Source organism: Scyliorhinus canicula, chromosome 5 (assembly GCF_902713615.1).
Source record: "Scyliorhinus canicula chromosome 5, sScyCan1.1, whole genome shotgun sequence".
Classification (NCBI taxonomy): domain Eukaryota; kingdom Metazoa; phylum Chordata; class Chondrichthyes; order Carcharhiniformes; family Scyliorhinidae; genus Scyliorhinus; species Scyliorhinus canicula.
In genome coordinates this window covers 188,269,118-188,289,649 of record NC_052150.1, presented here as the reverse complement: position 1 = coordinate 188,289,649, position 20,532 = coordinate 188,269,118, and the positions used below count along the sequence as shown (strand labels likewise).

Here is a 20,532-nt window from a genome sequence, read left to right as displayed (position 1 = left end):
CAACGATAGCCTGGGCCTCCTTTTCAACGGACAAATGTCGAATTTTAGAGGCATAAAGGGTGCGCGAAAAGGTGCCACGGGTCTGCCCACCTGGTTTAGAGTGGCGGCAAGGGCGACATCTGAAGCGTCGCTCTCTACTTGAAAGGGCAGTGTCTCGTCTACTGCGTGCATCCCAGCCTTGGCTATGTCTGCTCTAATACGGACGAAGGCATGTTGTGCCTCGGCCGTGAGGGGAAATTGAGTGGACTGTATAAGTGGGCTGGCCTTATCTGCGTAGTTTGGGACCCACTGGGCGTAGTAGGAGAAGAACCCAAGGCAGTGTTTGAGGGTCTTGGGGCAGTGGGGTAGGGGGAGCTCCATGAAGGGGCGCATGCGGTCGGGATCGGGCCCCAGGAGTCCGTTTTGGACTACGTCGCCGAGGATGGCTAAGCGGTTGGTACTGAACACGCACTTCTCCTTATTGTAGGTGAGGTTTTGTGAGAGTGGCGGTGTGGAGAAATTTGGCACGGTTGGCGCCGTGGTCCTGCTGGTCATGGCCGCAGATGGTGACGTTGTCCAGGTACGGAAACGTGGCCCACAGTCCGTACCGGTCAACCATTCGGTCCATTTCTCTTTGGAATACGGAGACCCCGTTAGTCACGCCGAAGGGAACCCTAAGAAATTGATAGAGGCGACCGTCCGCCTCGAAGGCAGTGTATGGACGGTCCGATTTACGTATGGGGAGCTGGTGGTAGGCGGATTTAAGGTCGATCGTTGAGAAGACCCGGTACTGTGCAATCTGATTGACCATATCAGATATGCGAGGGAGGGGGTACGCGTCGAGCTGCGTGTACCGATTGATGATCTGCCTGTAGTCCACGACCACTTGGGCTCTCCAGGGGTTATTGCTGGCCTCGATTATACCCTCCCGAAGCAGCCGCCGGACTTCGGACCTGATGAAGGCCTTGTCCTGGGCGCTGTACCGTCTGCTCCTGGTGGCGAAGGGCTTGCAATCCGCTGTTAGATTGGCAAAGTGGGGGGGGTCAACCTTGAGGGTCGTGAGGCCGCAAACGGTGAGTGGGGGTAGGGGCCCATCGAATTTGAGGGTGAGACTCTGGAGATTACACTGAAAATCCAGACCCAGCAATAGTCAGCACAGAGGTTGGGGGAGAACGTAGAGGCGGAAACTGCTGAATTTCACGCCTTGGACAGTGAGATTGACCGCACACAACCCTCGGATCGGGACAGAGTGGGACCCGGAGGCCAGGGAGATCCGTTGGTTGGTGGGGTGAACCGCGAGGGAGCAGCGCCTTACTGTGTCCGGGTGGATGAAGCTTTCGGTGCTCCCGGAGTCCAGTAGGCAAGAGGTTGCGTGGCCGTTGATTTCCACCGTCGTCGAAGCTGTGGCCAAGTTGTGAGGACGGAACTGGTCCAGTGTCATAGAGGCAAGCAGCAGGTGGTCGTCCGAGGATTCAGATGTGGAGCGTCGGCGACCCGGATCAAGCGTTCCAGTCCTGTGGGGAAGGCCAAAATAGTGGCGATGGCAGCGTCCGGATGACCTGTGGAGGAGAAGATGGCGGCGTCCACTGAGCGCGTGTTGCGGGCGCGGGGCAAGATGGTGGCGCCCATGGAGCGCACGTTGTGGGGGCAGGGCAAGATGGCGGCACCCACAGGCCGCACGTAGACCTGGGGGGAGAAGATGGCGGCGCCCACTGGTCGCACGTGGCCCCGGGAGCAGAGGATGGCGGCGCCCATTGTGCGCTCGGCTAGAGGAAGTGAGCGAATTCGGGCGCGATAGCGGCGACGGCGCGGGCCTGGCACACCGTCGCAAAGTGGCCCTTCTTACCGCAGGATTTGCTAGTGGCGGCGCGGGCTGGGCAGCGCTGACGGGGGTGCTTCTGCTGGCCGCAGAAGTAACAGCGGGGACCCCCAGGGTGCGTGGTGTGGCTGACGGTGCAGGCATATTGAGCAGGAGTGGCCCCAGTCCGGGATGTCGTTTGCCGGGTCCAAGAGGAGTAGGAGGGGTGGGCCGCGCGGCGAGCGGGGTAGGATTGGACGTTGCGAGATGCGACCGTCATGGAGAGCTCTAATGCTTTCGTCTCCGCTAGGTCAAGCGTGGCCCCTTCCAGCAGTCATTGTCGGATGGGGTCCGACGCAATCCCTGTCACGAATGCGTCTCGCATGAGGAGATTGGAATGCTCCGTGGCCGTGACGGCCTGACAGTCACAATCCCGTACGAGTGGGATAAGAGCCCGCCAGAAGTCTTCGATCGACTCACCAAGTAGTTGTACGCGAGTGGCGAGAATGTGCCTAGCAAAGAGTGTGTTCGTCTTCTGAACGTAGTTCTATTTAAGGAGAGCCTTAGCCTCTGCGTAATTGGGGCGTCCTGGATTAGCGGGAACACGCTGGAGCTCAACCTGGAGTAAAGCACTTGGATCTTCTGAGCATCCGTCGGCGCGTGGGTTGCAGCATTGATATAGACCTCAAAGCAAGCCAGCCAGTGATTAAAGTCCTGTCTGGCGAGTGCGGATCCAGCTGCAGGCGATCAGGTTTGATCCTGATGTCCATAATGTTGAAAATCTGACTGTAATAAATTGATGCACTATCAATTGCACAAAAGACTCAAATTGGTACAACTGTGGCTTTATTACAGTCAGATGCGTGGCCTCCTACTACAGCTGGCAGAATGGCTGATCAGGAGGAGTCATGCCTATTTATACGGCTCCTTGTAGGCGGAGCTAGCCGACAGGGGCTACCGGCGAACCTGTAGTGTAGGTCCTACTGTACATCCCCTAATACAGGTGCACACAGTTAACACAGTGGATCACCACATTCTGCATGTTCTCCCTGTGTCTGCGTGGATTTCATCCGGGTGTTCCGGTTTCCTCCCACAAGTCCCGAAAGACGTGCTGTTAGGTGAATTGGACATTCTGAATTCTCCTGTGTACCTGAACAGGCACCGGATTGTGATGACTAGGGTCTTTTCACAATAACTTCATTGCAGTGTTAATGTAAGCCTACTTGTGGCAATAAAGATTATTATATATTTGCTCAATATTTAATTGAAACATTAGGATGTATTTTATCTCTTGTGCAAAAATGTGGTTAACATAGGAACAGAAGGTACTGAGGGTGAAGGTGGTTCCGAGTCCAGAATAGGCAGTGTTTGGAGTTTTGGAAGACCCGGGAGTCCAGGGAATGAGAGAAGTTAATGTTCTGGCCTTTGCCTCTCAGGTAGCCTGGAGACGGATCCTGTTGGGGTGGAGGGACTCGGAGCCACGGAAACCAGGGTTGTGGGTGAGCGAGCTCATGGATTTCCTTAGGCTGGAGAAAATCAAGTTCGCCTTAAGGGGGTCAATGGAAGGGTTCGCCCATCATTTCAGGACAGCTAAGTCAGTGGGGTTGGCGGGGTGGGGGTTGGGGTTAATAAAAAAAGGTGGAGGCAGAAAAGGTGGGGGGGCGGGGTGGTTATGGTAGGGAGAGCAGGCTGCAGTTGTTGGTTACTTATTTAGATCTGATCTGATCTCCTGTTTGTTATCTTTTTTGATCTTGGTTGTGGTTGTGTTTGATGTTTATTTAGAAATGCCTCAATAAAAATACTTAAAAAACACTTGGGGAACAGAAGAAGGTGATTCTGTCCCTCAAACCCATTGCACCATTGTTAGATGGCTGAATGATCTGTACTGCAACTGCACGTCCCTTAGCATGAACTGAAATTCTGACGACCCAGTATGTTTATGTGGAACACCACTTGTTTCATCCTGCTAATCAGGGAATGTTCTCGGTCTCCTATCTCTCGACCAGTTACTAACACACGCTGCAAAGTTATTTCCCTATTATTTGTACTGGCTTTATCTCATACCGAATACTTGTTTGAATAATTCCCACTATTTGCCTATAAGTTTACCCATTAAGCTATTATCTGACTAATGAAAATGATGTTGATTTGTATGCATTGTACAGTTTTGAAGGTAGGACAAGTAAAACCTGTATATTTAGGGATATGCTAAAAAAAAATAATATTTTTGCATCTTTAGATCATAGCACTGTAGTGGTCAATGTACAACAAATTGTGTTTTAATTATAAAAGACCATATTTTGTATTTTTGATAACTGGAAACATGATCTGTGGGCACCTGAAGTAAACTTTATTTATCTTGTGGATTTATAACACAAATTAATTTGTGTTTACTGCCAAATCCATCTTGATGATGGAATGATGCAACTGGGCTTGAAGGAGGCATTTACTATACATACAATGCTGCATTACAGGTCCTGAAAACCAAACTGCAAAGTTTGGCTTTGCCCGAGACGAACAGCTGTATTTAATTGTGATCTTTCTGGTATTCCTTTGATTTAAATTTATACCGCAAAACAGCGTGGGTATAATATTTTTGGTTTTTGATAGTAGATTTCTGCCTCAGTAGATAGTTGACAAACTGGGACTGAAAGGAACACTCAGTGAATACCTAATTTCTCTCTGTTTATATTATGAACATTAATCGAACTTGAGCATTAATATGTAGAACACTTGAAGTATTTTTGTTGGTTCAAGGTAATGTAAATAAAGTTCTGTAATTTAATAAGATTTGTGGTGTTTATTTTTCCGTTCTGTTTTATTTCTTGAGAAATCTTATCAGTATCGAAGAAGCGTGGCCTGTCAAGGTGCTACCTGGTCATATATTAAAGTGATCTAGAGAATAAGAATAAGATTTCTCCTATATTTGGTGAGAGCCAAGAGGTTTATTCACCCAAATCACAGTGCAGTACTAATTTTAGTGTAATATTAACCTTTTTTTGGTTGGAAGCGTGTGTTTGTCTATAGAAGCTGGTTGTTTTTTTTGGACATGAGAAAAAGTGTCTGGAGAAGCTTAAATTTAATTCATCTTTGTTTCTTTGGGCCAAAGAGGTATTGCACATTGGACCATTAATGTGTAGCAGAATGGAACAATATATTGGATTCAGTCTGCCACACAGCTGAGTTCTATGCATCAATGTCTTTGTGCACAAGAGAGTGACTGCAGAGCCTCGATTGTAAACCTTTAAAGTTAATTCAGAGAATTAATAACTCTAAACTTGTCAATGACACCACAACTATAGTTTCATAGGATACAAGATGACTAGCAGAGAAAAATGTGGCAAATTACTTCACAAACTAGTATAAACCTTTGAGAATTAAACATGTGCTTGAATGGATAAGTAAATTTGGATCTTATGTGATTATCGTATTTGACATTAAGGCAGGTGTACAGTGAGAATTATGAAGTTCTGTTACCTTTAACGTGGGCACCTGAAATTATAAAACGAAAATGTTATTTGGAAATGTAGATTTGAAAGGCATGTTAATCTTTTGGGATGTTTGGGATATAAGATAATTGAAATGCGTGTCACTTAATGGAAACTAGTTATTTCAGTCATAGTTTATACCTGTGCAAAATAATTTTAACATTGATAGTATAGACATCAACATAAGGGATCGCTGCATAGTATAATAACTTCGCTATGAGTAACCTCTTCCTCTCTCTCTCTGTTTTGACATCAGAGTGCAGTACAGTTCTGTTTCTTTCAGTACAGTTTGTGGCACTCTGCTGTGCGTCATTACTCTTTGTACATTTATATTTACAATGCACATTTCATGTCGAACTTCGGGTGCATACAGCCAAGGTGTTTTCCACAGTTTCCAGCTCTTTGGAAACTTAGACTGTGGCCTTTTCCCATTGAGCTTGTGTTGCCCCAAGCTTTAATGCATTCCTGGTTTGAAAAATGCCAATCATTAGCATTCATTTCAGTTTAACTCGCAAAGTGACAGTTCTTCTATATCCTTTTAGAACACGGTGACCATGGTAATTTGTGTGGTCTAACCAGCATACTTTCAATAATGGGGCCCAGAACTGCACACAGCGCTCCCCATTAATTCAAATTGATGATACCTTCCTTGCTTTTGTACATAATTCGAGGGGCTGGTTTAACACGCTGGGCTAAATAGCTGGCTTGTAATGGAGAACAAGGCAGCAGCGCGAGTTCAATTCCCGTACCAGCCTCCCCGATCAGGTGCTGGAATGTGGTGACTAAGGGCTTTTCACAGTAACTTCATTGAAGCCTACTTGTGACAATAAGCGATGATGATTATTGTTATTATTAATTCTCCTCTGCATAAATGTTTGACTCTCATTCACCGTTTGTGACCTTTTCTAACCGAACTGCAGTCTTTAAAGATTTTTGAACCCACTCTTAAAAGTCAAGCTCTTTCATTATTCTTTTCTACTGCCCCATCCCAAATATCCTGTTTTACACCTTCGATTTGATTGTCACATGTACTGAGGTACAGTGATCTGCATACAGTACAGGCAGATCACTCCATACATGAATACATAGTGCAATTTATAAATACACAATGTAAATACTGAAACATAAGACACCGGGTGAAGCATATGGAATATAGTGCTAGGTTGTGTCAGCGGTCTACGGAGCTATTTTGGAGGAGGAGAGGGCACCGCTGGAAGGGATCAAAGCAAAGTGGGAGGAAGAGTTGGGAGAGGATATGGAGGAGGGGTTCTGGTGTGAGGTGCTCTGGAGAGTGAATGCCTCCACCTCGTGTGCGAGGTTGGGGCTGATACAGCTGAAGGTGGTGTACAGAGCACACCTCACGAGGGCGAGGATGAGCCGATTCTTTGAAGGAGTAGAAGATGTGTGTGAGCATTGCAGAGGGACCCCGCTGACCACGTTCATATGTTTTGGTCCTGTCCCAAGCTAGAGGACTACTGGAAGGAGGTTTTTAGGATAATTTCTAAAGTGGTGCACACAAAACTGGACCCGGGCCCCCGGGAGGCCATATTCGGGGTGTCAGACCAGCCAGGGTTGGAAACGGGTGCGGAGGCCTTCGCCTCGTTGATCGCCCGAAGGCGGATCCTGATGGGTTGGAGAGCAGCCTCTCCACCCTGTGCCCTGGCGTGGTGGGGGGGATCTGTTGGAATTCTTGACCCTTGAGAAGGTTAAGTTTGAACTGAGGGAAAGGACGGAGGGATTCTACAATTCATGTGCATTATTCATTATGCACTTTCAAGAACTGGATAACATCGAACATTAGTTGGGAGGGGGAGGGGGGGCGATAGGTGTTAATGGGGGCTATGGGGGATTCCTGATTCCTTTTTGTCAGTTGTTTATGTGAACATGTGGGTGAATGTTTTGGGTTTGGTGGGAGGATGGGATCGTTGTTATTGATATGGGGATTTGCATATTTGTTACTGATTATTGTTTATTGTTGGGTGTAAATTGGGGAGAAAATGTGAAAAAGGAGAATAAAGATTTTTTTTTAAATGGAATATAGTGCTGGAGCTGTAGAGAAGCAGGGTAGAAAGATCAGTTCAGTCCATAAGAGGGCCATTTACGAGTCTGGTAACAGCGGGGAAGAAGCTGTTTTTAAATCTATTGGTGTGTGTTCTAAAACTTTTGTATCTTCTGCCTGATGGAAGAGGTTGGAAGAGAGAATCACCGGGGTGGGAGGGGACTTTGATTATGCTGCCCGCTTTCCCAAGGCAGCAGAGGTGTAGACAGAGTCAATGGATTGGAGGTGGAGGCGGACTGGGCTGTGTTCATAGTTCTCTGTAGTTTCTTACGGCCTTGGCCTGAACAGTTGCCATACCAAGCTGTGATGCAGAGAGATAGGATGCAACTAAGTTCTCTATCTCCCTCCTGTATTCTGACTCATCGTTGTTTGAGATCCGACCCACTATGGTTGTGTCATCAGCAAATTTGTAGATGGAGTTGAAGCTGAATTTTGCCCCATAGTCAGACGTGTATAAGGAGTATAGTAGGGGGCTAAGTACACAGCGTTGGGGACACTGGTATTGAGGATTGTCATGGAAGAGATGTTGTTGCTTATCCTTACAACTTGTGGTCTGTTGGTTAGGAAGTTGAAGATCCAGTTGCAGAGGGAGGCGCCGAGTCCTAGATTTTGGAGTTTGGATATGAGCTTGGCTGGGATTATGGTGTTGAAGGCGGAACCGAGGATTCTGATGTAGGTGTTCTTGTTGTTGAGATGCTCCAGGAATGTAGTGTAGGGCTAGGGAGATAGCGTCTGCTGTGGACCGGTTGTTGCAGTGGATCAAGGCAATCTAGAAGATTGGAGTTGGTGTTGCATGGCCAACCTCCCTAAGCACTTCATGATAATAGATGTCAGGGCCACCGGTGGTAGTCGTTGAGACATGATGCCAGGTTCTTCTTTGGCACTGGTATGATGGTGGTCTTCTTGAAGCAAGTGGGAACCTCCGAACTGAATAGGGAGAAGTTAAAGATGTCGGTGAACACACCCACCAGCTGGTCCGCGCAGGATCCAAGTGCAAAACTGGGGACTCTTGTCAGGACCCATTGCTTTCCGTGGATTCACTTTCTAGAAGGCCAATTTTACAAAACCAAACGATATTGACCTTAAAATGCATGCACTGGGTAGTATTATGCAGCAATTTATTATTGGAGAGCGTAAGACTAACAATACATTGTACGAATCAAAGAGACAGCTTAGTGAGCAAACTGTCAAAGTAAGTTGGCAGAACGCCTCATTGGCAGAACCTTCAAGCAAGCACCAAAACCAAGCTTGGCTGGTGGTAAATAAGGCCCTTCATGTCATATCATTCCTTCATACCCAAAGTCTCACTGCCTCCGCATGCTGCCCCCGAGGCTGCTGTGGTGGGGAGTGGACAGTCATCTACCTCCTTCTGAAATCAGCCTTTTAACAGCAAGTCTGCAAAGTGATTATAGTGGTTTTTGTCTTCATCCTGTGCAGCTCTACTCTATGGGTTGTTTGCAGAAACATGCACTGAGATAAACATCACCTGCTGCTGGAGGACTATTAATTCAGTGAAAGTTGCTCTTTGGACTGCTCTAAACTTGCTTGGCTGCAAGTGTAAAGAGCTATCCATGAAGGAGTCTTGCAGACTGGCATACTCCAGGTCTGCAACTATATACTGAAGAATGCATGAAAGCTTGAGTCAGTCGCTAGAAAGGCTCTGTAGGAGAGGACGCTGCCAAGGCTCTCCTGCCATAGTACACCGAGGGACTGGAATCTATGTAAAACCCCTCCAGCTGTCTGCATCAGAGAATATTTGACATGAAATATAAATGCAGGCTGTAAATATAACCTATATTTGTCCAAACAGTTAGGAATCCTAGGGTGCCACATCCTGTACTGAGAGAAACTGATCTATTTGGCACTTCACGCAATGTACCTTTACAAATTTTATGAATAAAGTATATTTTTGGGTAAATAAAGCTCAATGATATTGTTTGATACATTTTTACGTCAGCATTGACTGATTTCAACCCAGTGTCCACTTACCCATATTTGCTGATGAAATTCGGCGAGGATTCAAAGATTCAAATTTTTAAAAACACTTTGAGTCCCATGCCTACCAATAATTTCCTGCTCACCAATTCAAGTGCTGCACAGTGACGTTCCTGCTCTGCAGGGAAGACGCGCAAAGAACCAGATGTGTGCAAATTATCATCTGCTTCATGTGAATGGAATTCTTTAAGTTGTTTTCAAGTCCTACATTTGAACTGTTAGTTTGAGATTCCTTGAAAAAGCTTATAGCTAAAGGCTATGTGTGAACTGATGTTTCCTTTTAGGAACGGAAACAGAATGATATGCTGTAAAACTGATGATTTGTACTCTGCTTGAAACGATTTTGTTCGCAGGAAGAGAAATGTACTTTGTAAGCAGTATATGTCATATATTTGATTGTTTTTTAAGAAACCTAGTTGAAGGACCATGACGTATTAAACAAAACACTAGCCTACATTCCAACTCATACGATCAGTGTCTATTTGTCCACATTTGCGCTTGGATTCAAATATCCCATTCTCTGCAGGGGTTGCCATAAAAAATATAGTAGTCCATTTGTAATATGAGTAAGCCAGCCATTTCCCATTTGACTCCCTCGCTCAGCAGGACAGATGGAAGCAAGGACCTTGAGGCCAGACTTACTTTGCATTAAAGCTATAAATAAAGAAGGGTTACAACTTAAAAGTTAAATTGTTGCTTGTGATTAAATGTGCATTAGTGAGATTTTGGTGTTCCAGAGAAGGATCATTGTAACTATTGCAGCAAATGGGGTGAAACATTGGAATCTCTGCTCTCATTATTTGCATCTCAGCTGCTGGAAACGGAAGTCTGTGCTGAATTTATCAAAGGCAGAGGAAAAACGCCTAGTGATAGTAAAGTCTCCCTGGTCCCTTGAGTATTAACACAGCATGATTCAAAACTTCAAGCAGCAGTGGAAGGGATATGAAGACAATGCTGTCAGTGTCCTCTGTTTCAACTGATCTCTGAGCGCATGCAGAAAGCTTTCTGCAAGTGCCGGATAGAGGACAAAGGGAAGTGGATACAGTGCCCACAGCCTACGCAAGATTGATTCCTGTTCAGGGCTCTTTCTAGCTGTAGGGAGATGCCTATCTTCCCACAAGATGCAACTACTTCTTGGACACTGAACACACAAATATGGCAAAAGAGGTTAAGGTACAACAACAATCTGACATCTTGCTGTACCTTCAGTATAATCATTTGTTTCATGGCCCAGTACTGAAGGACATTCTTGAGTTAACAGTTTTCCACCAGTGCCAAATTTATTAAAGGTGTTAGTTTTTGCTAGTTTTCGTAATTTTCATGCTTTCATTGTTTTTGTGTTAATAGTATAACATCTCAGCAAAGCAACAAGAAGTCGTTGGTAAAAGTAGAAGCTTGGACAGAAAGCCAACTGAGCCTTTAGTATTGACAAATTGGAGACATAGCACGTATGGAGTTGGGCAATTGGACCTTGAAAAGGTAGGAAATTGCATCTTAAACTGCACCCTGTTAAATATGTGGGAATTTCTTATGGTCAGTGCCTAAAACTGCTGTTCCTAACATGAATGGTTAATTCATAATGCTGATTCATTATAAAGTAATTACATTGATGTGTGCTTATTTATTGCCAGGTTTGCTGACTTAATAGCAACTGCACTTTGTGAAGCCCTTTGGGGTGTCGATAAGCACTATAAATGGATCATCTTCATTTTTTCTATGATTTGGGCAGAAATATAAAAGCAAGATATTGCAGATGGTAGAAATTTGAGGTATGAAGAGAAAACACTAGAAATGCCCCCTCCTCCCTCCCAGTATTGCCCCAACTGAAAACACAGCTGCCCTACAGTGATAAGCTAGGGGCAGCCTTAATTGATTTCAAGTGCAGTTTCTATCCCTCTATGGGAGGAAGTCCCACCCTAGAGAGTAACCTTCCTACCTGAATGTCAGGCAGTTCTGTAGCCCCAACAGCACAAGGATCAAGTTGTGACCTCTGCTGGGAAAAGAAGTGTCATGGATGCTGAACTTCCGGTACGACTGGGGGTTTTGAATGTTTTTGAGACCTAGGGGAGTTGCAATCTTGTGGAGGGGTGCCTCCGATGGGCACAGAAAACCCCCAAAAGGAGATAGAACCCTCTTCCTGCCCACCAGCAGCCCATGTAGTAAAAACTGATGGGCTTCCTGCCTTGCCTGCACGTTCTTAGAGGCGAAGACGGGATGAGGCCCTTAAGTGGCCATTGTCACCTAACGGTTTCATTAGTTCCAGGGGTAGGTGGGCTGACTGCTACCACCCCTGCCCACCAACATGGGAGTCAGTAGATATGGGTAGCAGGCAGTGGATAGGCCACCTGTTTTATTGACAAACCCCCCCCCCTCCCCCCCCCCCCCCTCCTTCAAATATGCCGGCAGGGCACTGTTGCTTCACAGCTCCAGGGTCCCAGGTTCGATTCCCGGCCTGGTTCACTGTCTGTGTGGAGTCTGCACATTCCCCCTGTGTCTGCGTGGGTTTCCTCCGGGTGCTCCGGTTTCCTCCCACAAGTCCCCAAAAATGTGCTTTAAAATTTTATTTTTTTTATGCTGACAGGGAGCATAAAATCCGCACATTATTTCAGGTCAATAACTTTTTGTGAGAGCTTAGAAAGATCATTGATCTGAAACATTAACTTTTGTTACTCTCTTTACAAACACTATCAGACGTGTGTTTCCAGCATTTTCAACTTAGTCTTCATTGTTTTCTGTCCTATTTTTCTTTGCAACAAAATATTAAATAAGTTAACTTGTTTAAAACTGAGATTAACCTTGATTGTAGATAGAAACAATTTTTACATTCTCCAAAATACAGTGCTGGATATATACAATGAAAATGGCTTCACGACAGATGAGATAGAGTTTCATTGAACTCCAAAGCACACAAACATGGCAGAACAAGGCCATGGACTGAATGGAATATTATTCCACCTCTGCACAATTGAGTATCCGTAATAAACGAAGTTTGTTTTTTGCTCAACCACAATTTTAACAGAAGTGTTAAGCCTTTGAAATTTTTCATAATGGCAATATGGCATATGTAAAGTTGTACAATGGAAGGTCATATGAGGATGCAGCATAGAGAGAGAATGTTCAGTTCATTATATCCGTGCCGGCTTTTTGAAACAGTTATCCAGTTCATCCCATTCTTCTTTCCTTTCCCCTGAGCCCTGCAGATTTTTCCTTGTCAAGTATTCATTTAATTCTGCTTCCAAGTTATTGAATCTGCTTCCACCATTCTTTCAGGCAGTAAATTCCAGGTCATAAGTCGCTACATTAAAAAAATTCTCTTTCCCTTGCCTCTCGTTCTTTTGCTAATTTTCTTAAGTCTGACCCTTTTGCCACAAAAACAATTTATGTTATTAAAATCCTACATTACTTTGAACACCTCTGTTAAATCTCCCTTTAATCTTCTCTGGTAAGAAGAGCAATTCCAGCTTCCCTGGTGTCTCATCCCTGGTAACAATCTAGTAAATCTCCTCTTTACTTTCTCTGACATCTTTTCGAAAGTATGGTAGCCAGAATTAGACACAATACTCCAGTTGAGGATTAGTAAGTGATTCATAAAGGTTTAACATAACTTTCTTACTTTTGTATTCTTTCTATACCTTTATTTATAAAGCCAAAGATCCCAATTGCTTTCTTCCTAAGGCACCTTGTCTCCGTATTCCCCCTCCCACCAAGAAACCAACCATTAAAATTGAATGTGATTTTTCTCATATTGATTTGAGCAATGTATCTGAAATTGAATCTGCTCTTATCTGCTGTGCTCTCAGGGGAGATGAAAAAAGCATTTTAACTGTTCTGTTCACAAACATGTGGTTCAAACGGACCACATTCAATTCAAAAAATGGCTTTTAGATATTTAAACTCACAATATTCAGGTGAAATAAATTCATTTGGGAAATCTAACAAAAGTGCGTGGGCTATTTGAAATCGGTATATAATAACAAAGAAATTAACTATTTACTTCAACAAAAAATGTACATTTCTTTACCACTTGTATTTTAGTCCCTAGCCATTATAGTGCTATTCTAATTTTTAATATAATAGTTACTTTCCATAATTTTAATTGTTCAAATAACTTAAATGTAATTTGTGCCTTTGTCAACTGTATTTTCCCTTCATATTTAACTAATTTAAAATGTTATACAAAAATGGAAAGCATTGGTGAGAATTCACATAGGTATGATAGAACTGTAGTGACATTTGTGGACTTTCAGATATAATGCCTCCAGTTATAATGTAGACAAAATCACACATAACTGAACATCATTTTCTGGGCTGCCTATTGTTCTAGTAAAAATATTCAGCATCTGTATGGTGCACACCCGCAGTTTTGTAATTTTAGGCAAAGAAGTGCACACCGAGATAGCGTTTCATTGAAGTCACCCAATCTAAGATACATTCTGAATTAGAAAGCTGGTTTCTCGTGACTGGTTGGGCACCAAGTTGTAGTACTCAAAAGTAGAAGCAAGGTGCACAGAGGACTGGGAGAGGCAGAATTATAAATAATACAAAATAGGTGGGAACATATAAAACACAAGAGGTCTAAATATTAACTTAGAGTGCATATAATATGTAAATGCATGGAGAATAGTTAATAAAGTTGGTGACTTGCAGATGCAAATAGCCATGTACAAATATGATGTGACGATAACTGAGACTTGGTTCAAAAAAGGCAAGAGTTTAGATGCTGAATATTTCTGGCTGCTGAGTATTTAGAAATGATGAAGATGGAAAAATTGTATTGGGGGTAGCGGTTTTGTAGAAGGAAATATGAGAACATGACAGTTGGGAATCATCTTGGAAATATTACACAGAGTAACACAGGTTCAGGCCATTACGGAGAAGGACAAAGAGCAGTCCAAAATCAAAGTACTTAAAAAATAAATAAATAAATAAATAAATTATTTCATAGGGGTGAAAGTCACGAGCAAGTCCAGTATTTGTTGCTATCCCTAAACTGCCCTTCTGAAGGTGTTGATGAGCCACCACCTTGAAAGTTGCAGTCCACTCAGTGTAGGTACTCCCACAAAGAACGGGAGTTTCAGGTTTTTGACCCAGCAACAATTAAGTAAACTGTAGTTTCAGGTCAGGATGGTATGCGGCTTGGAAGGGAACTTGCAGGTAGTTCTGTTCTCATGTGCCACCTGCCTTGTCCTTCTCGGTGGTAGAGTTTGGGGGTTCGGAAGATGGTATCAAAGGAGTCTTTGTGACTTTGCTGCAGTGTAGCTTGTAGATGGTGCACTCTGAACATAGAACGATACAGCGCAGTACAGGCTCTTCGGCCCACGATGTTGCACCGACATGGGAAGTCAAAAACTAAAGGCCATCTAACCTACACTATGCCATTATCATCCATATGCTTATCCAATAAACTTTTAAATGCCCTCAATGTTGGCGAGTTCACTACTGTTGCAGGTAGGGCATTCCACGGCCTCACCACTCTTTGTGTAAAAAACCTACCTCTGACGTCTGTCCTATATCTATTACCCCTCAATTTAAGGCTATGTCCCCTCGTGCTAGCCACCTCCATCCGCGGCTCTCACTGTCCACCCTATCTAACCCTCTGATCATTTTGTATGCCTCCATTAAGTTACCTCTTAACCTTCTTCTCTCTAACGAAAACAACCTCAAGTCCATCAGCCTTTCCTCATAAGATTTTCCCTCCATACCAGGCAACATCCTGGTAAATCTCCTTGCACACGTTCCAAAGCTTCCACGTCCTTCCTATAATGAGGCGACCAGAACTGTACGCAATACTCCAAATGCGGCCGTACCAGAGTTTTGTACAGCTGCAACATGACCTCATGGCTCCGGAACTCAATCCCTCTACCAATAAAGGCCAACACACCATAGGCCTTCTTCACAACCCTATCAACCTAGGTGACAACTTTCAGGGATCTATGTACATGGACACCGAGATCCCTCTGCTCATCCACACTACCAAGAATTTTACCATTAGCCAAATATTCCGCATTCCTGTTATTCTTTCCAAAGTGAATCACCTCACACTTCTCTACATTAAACTCCATTTGCCACCTCTCAGCCCAGCTCTGCAGCTTATCTATGTCCCTCTGTAACCTGCAACATCCTTCCACACTGTCTACAACTCCACCAACTTTAGTATTGTCTGCAAATTTACTCACCCAACCTTCTGTGCCCTCCTCTAGGCAGCGCCGGCCCTAGGGTTGCTGGCGCCCCGGGCAAGCTGAACTTCGGCGCCCTTCGGGGGCGGGGCCGGGGGGGGCGGGGGGTGGGGGGGCGGGGCCGTGGGGGGGGGGCGAGCCCGAGGCGGGGGGGGGGCCGAGCCCGAGGCGGGGGGGCCGGCGGGCCCGAGGCGGGGGGGGCCGGCCTGGGGGGTGGGGCCGAAGGGGGGGGGGCGGAGGGGGCCGCCCTGGGGGAGGGCGGCCACCGCGCATGCGCATTTGGCACCTGCCCAACTGCGCATGCGCGGGCCCCGAGTCTCTGGCGCCCCCTAGCACATGGCGCCCCGGGCGACTGCCCGAGTTGCCGGTGCCTTGGGCCGGCCCTGCCTCTAGGTCATTTATAAAAATGACAAACAGCAACGGCCCCAGAACAGATCCTTGTGGTACGCCACTCGTAACTGAACTCCATTCTGAACATTTGCCATCAATCACCACCCTCTGTCTTCTTTCAACTAGCCAATTTCTGATCCACATCTCTAAATCACCCTCAATCCCCAGCCTCCGTATTTTCTGCAATAGCCGACCGTGGGGAACCTTATCAAACACTTTACTGAAATCCATATACACCACATCAACTGCTCTACCCTCATCTACCTGTTCAGTCACCTTCTCAAAGAACTCTATAAGGTTTGTGAGGCATGACCTACCCTTCACAAAACCATGCTGACTATCCCTAATCATATTATTCCTATCTAGATGATTATAAATCGTATCTCTTATAATCCTCTCCAAGACTTTACCCACAACAGACGTGAGGCTCACCGGCCTATAGTTACCGGGGTTATCTCTACTCCCCTTCTTGAACGAAGGGACCACGTTTGCTATCCTCCAGTCCTCTGGCACTATTCCTGTAGCCAACGATGACATAAAAATCAAAGCCAAAGGCTCAGCAATCTCTTCCGTGGCTTCCCAGAGAATCCTAGGATAAATCCCATCAGGCCCCGGGGACTTATCTATTTTCACCTTGTCCAGAATTGCCAACACTTCTTCCCTACGCACCTCAATGCCATCTATTCTAATAGCCTGGGTCTCAGCATTCTCCTCCACAACATTATATTTTTCCTGAGTGAATACTGACGAAAAGTATTCATTTAGTATCTCGCTTATCTCCTCAGCCTCCACACACAACTTCCCACCACTGTCCTTGACTGGCCCTACTCTTACCCTAGTCTTACCCTCTGCTGCCACTGGTGCCAGTGGTAGGCCTTAGTGAATGTTTAAAGTGGTGGATGAGGTGCCAGTCAAGTGAACTGTTCTGATCTGGATGGCACTGAGCTTCGTGAGTGTTGTTAGAGCTTCACCTATCCAGGCAAGTGGAGAGTATCCATCAGAGTCCTGACTTCTGCGTGTAGATGGCAGACAGGCTTTGAGGACCCAGGAAGTGAGTTACTTATTGCAGCATTTCCAACCTCTGACCTGCTTTTGTAGCCGCAGTATGTAAGTGACCAGGAACCAGTTAAGTTCCTGGTTCATGATAATCCCTCAGGATGTTAATGGTGAAGGATTCAGTGATAGCAGTGCCATTAACTGTCATGGGAAGATGGTTAGATTCCCTCTCTTTTGGATGGTCATTGTCTGGCATGTATGTGGCACAAATGTTACGACCATTTAGCACCCCAAGTCTGAATGTTGTCCAAGCCTTTCTGCATATGGCCACAGACTGCTTTAGTATCTGAAGTTCAAAATGGTACAAAACACTACAAACATCAGTAAAAATCCTCACTTCTGAACTTATGATGGAGGGAAGGTAATTGATTAAGCAGCCAAAAGTGCTTGGGCCTAGAATTCCCAACTGAGGAACTCCTGCAGTGATGTCCTGAGACTGAGATGATTGGCCTCCAACAACTAGGGCTGTTTGCTTTGTGCAAGATATGGTGGCCGGTTAGCTCAGTTGGCTGGACAGCTGGTTCATTACGCAGAGCGAGGCCAACAGCGCAGGTTCAATTCCTGTATCTGCTGAGGTTATTCATGAAGGTCCACCAGCTCAAACTTGTCCCTCGCCTGAGGTGTGGTAATTCGCAGGTTAAATCACCATCAGTCAGCTCTCTCTCTCTTAAAGGGGAAAACAGCTTATGGTCATCTGGGACTATGGCGACTTTACTAGATATGATTACAACCAGTGGAGAGTTTTCCCCCCGATTCCCATTGACTTCAGTTTTGCTTGGACACTTTGAAGTCACATTCTGTACAAATGCTGCCTTCATGTTAAGGGCAGCCATTCACACCTTATATATCTTGAATTTGGTTCTTTTGTCCATGTTTGGTCCCAGGCTAGGGAATGGGGTCAGGCAGCAAGTGGCCCTGGCGGAACCCAAACTGAGCATCAGTGAGCAGGTTATTACTGCTTGATGATGCAATCAATGACACCTTGCATCATTTTGCTGATGGTCGAGAGTAGACTGATGTGGTGGTAATTGGCCAGATTGAACTTGACCTTTTGTGGCCAGTACATACTTGAACATTTCCCACATTGCTGGATAGAAGTCAGTTTCTAGCTGTACTTGAAACAGCTTGGTTAGTTCCAGGGCAGAAGTCTTCAGTACTACTTATGAGATATTGTCAGGGTCCACATCCTTTGCTGTATTGAGTGCCTTCAGCTATTTGTTCATATCACATGGAATGAATTGAATTGGCTGAAGACTGCTATCTGAGAGATTTGGGAACCTCGAGAGGAGACCAAGATGGACTATTCACTGAGGGCTTAAGGATAAAGATGGTTGCGCAATGCTTCAGCCTTGTCTGTTGCAGTGAAGTGCTGCTGTTGCTGCCCCCCCCCCCCCCCCCCCCCCCCCCCCCAATTATTGAGGACGGGGACATTTGTGGGCTCTATTCCTCTGATTAGGTGTTTAATTGCCCCCCCCCCCCCCCCCCCCCCCCCCCCCGTTCATAACTGGATAGGGCAGATCTACAGAGTTTTGATCAGACCTGTTGATGTGGGATCACTCAGCCCTGTCCATCGAATGCGGCTTCTGCTTTTTAAAATGCATGTAACCCCAGAGGCACATAGTGCCTAGGCACAGGGCCCTGACCATTGCGGGGACCTCGCGCCAGCCAGTGTCTGTGGGCATCAATCAGCGCCTGATAACTCTGCATTTACTGATGGGCTCAAGGCCTATTATCGGGCAATGCAGAGCAACATTAGAACATAGAACAGTACAGGCCCTTCGGCCCAGGATGTTGTGCCGGCCACTTATTCTAATCCAAGATCAACCTAACCTACACCCTTTCAATTTACTGCTGTTGATGTGCCTGTCCAAGAGCCCCTTAAATGTCCCTGATGACTCCTGACTCCACCACCTCCGCTGGCAGTGCATTCCACGCATCCACCACTCTCTGTGTAAAGAACCGACCTCTGACATCTCCTGTATACCTTCCTCCAATCACCTTAAAATTATGTCCCCTCGTGACAGACATTTCCGCCCTGGGGAAAAGTCTCTGGCTATCCACTCTATCCATGCCTCTCTTCATCTTGTACACCTCTATAAATCACCTCTCTTCCTTCTTCGCTCCAGTAAGAAAAGCCCTAGCTCCCTCACCCTTTCTTCATAAGACATGTCCTCCAGTCCAAGCAGCATCCTGGTAATCTCTTCTGCACCCTCTCCAAGCATCCACATCCTTCCTATAATGAGCTACCAGAACTGGACACAATATTCCAAGTGAGGTCCAACCAGGGTTTTATAAAGCTGCAGCAAAATCCCTGCGGCGCTTAAGTGAGCGGGACATTGTTGGATAAGTGTCGCTTGATTGCGCTGTCAACAACATAACACTTTCATCATTTACATTCTGGTTGAGTCGAGTCACTTTAGAGCAGGAAAACAAACTGGTCTGAACGTTGAGGCGCAGGCAGGTAAGGAATGAAAGGTGACTAAATAAGGAGAGAGAGGGGCAAAGGCAAAAAATCCTGTGTTTTATTTTTGTGGAAAAAGGCGCAGCCAGCAGGTTTGCCTATAATGATGGTGGGAGAGAGATGGTGGTTTTATCAGGCTCTGCTGCTGTTGAGGCTCACAGCACCTCATGGATGCCCACATTTGAGCATGTAGGTCTGTTTTGAATCTATTCCACTTTGCACAATGGTAATACCAGACAAAACAATGTGCTGGATGCCCAGTGTGAACTCAGGACTTCACCTCCGCAAGGACTGTGTTGTGGTCATTCCTATAATGCGCAGGTGCGGCTGTGACAGGTAGATCAGTGGCAAATGGTGTGCTTCAGGGATCAGTTTTGGTACTGCAATTGTTTACAATTTACATCGATGATCAGGAGTTGGGGACCAAGTGTAATGTGTCAAAGTTCACAGATGGCACTAAGATGTGTGGTAGAGCAATGTGTGCAGAGGACACACAGTTTGCAGAGGGATTAGCACAGTGGGCTAAACAGCTGGCTTGTAATGCAGAACAATGATTTATTATTATTATTATTATAGATAGTTTAAGTGAGTGGGCAAGGGTCTAGCAGATGGAGTACAATATTGATAAATGTGAGAACAGTAAGTAGTCTTACAACACCAGGGTAAAGTCCAACACTGTTCTCACCCCAGTCCAACACCAGCACCTCCACATCATGATAAATGTGAGGTCATCCATTTTGGTAGAAATAACAACAAAATAGACTATTATTTAAATGGTAAAAAATTGCAGCATGCTGCTATGCAGAGGGACCTGAGTGTCCTTGATTAATAAGGGGATCATGAGTTATGGGGAGAAGGCAGGAGAATAGGGATGAGAAAATATCAGCCATGATTGAATGGCGGAGCAGACTTGATGGGCCGAGTGGCCTAATTCTGCTCCTATGTCTTATGGTCTTATGGTGCATGGATCACAAAGTTGGTTTGCAGGTGCAGTAGATAATTAAGAAGGAATTTTGTCCTTCATTGCTAGAGGGATGGAGTTTAAAAACTGAGAGGTTATGTTGCAGCTGTATAGGATGCTGGTAAGGCCATAGCTGGAGTACTGTGGACTGTTTTAGTTGAGAAAGGAT

The 20,532-nt window shown here is 45.5% G+C and overlaps 1 protein-coding gene across 4 annotated transcripts in view; it reads left to right on the top strand.

Annotated features, from left to right (window-relative positions):
- Window positions 1–20,532, top strand: part of arhgap12b (Rho GTPase activating protein 12b) — a 297,001-nt gene that overhangs the window by 188,952 nt on the left and 87,517 nt on the right. For all 4 annotated transcript variants that reach the window (XM_038798268.1, XM_038798267.1, XM_038798265.1 and 1 more), the window contains one exon: window positions 10,667–10,798. In XM_038798268.1, the coding sequence (XP_038654196.1) occupies window positions 10,667–10,798 (132 nt within the window). The remainder of the gene's footprint in view (window positions 1–10,666; window positions 10,799–20,532) is intronic.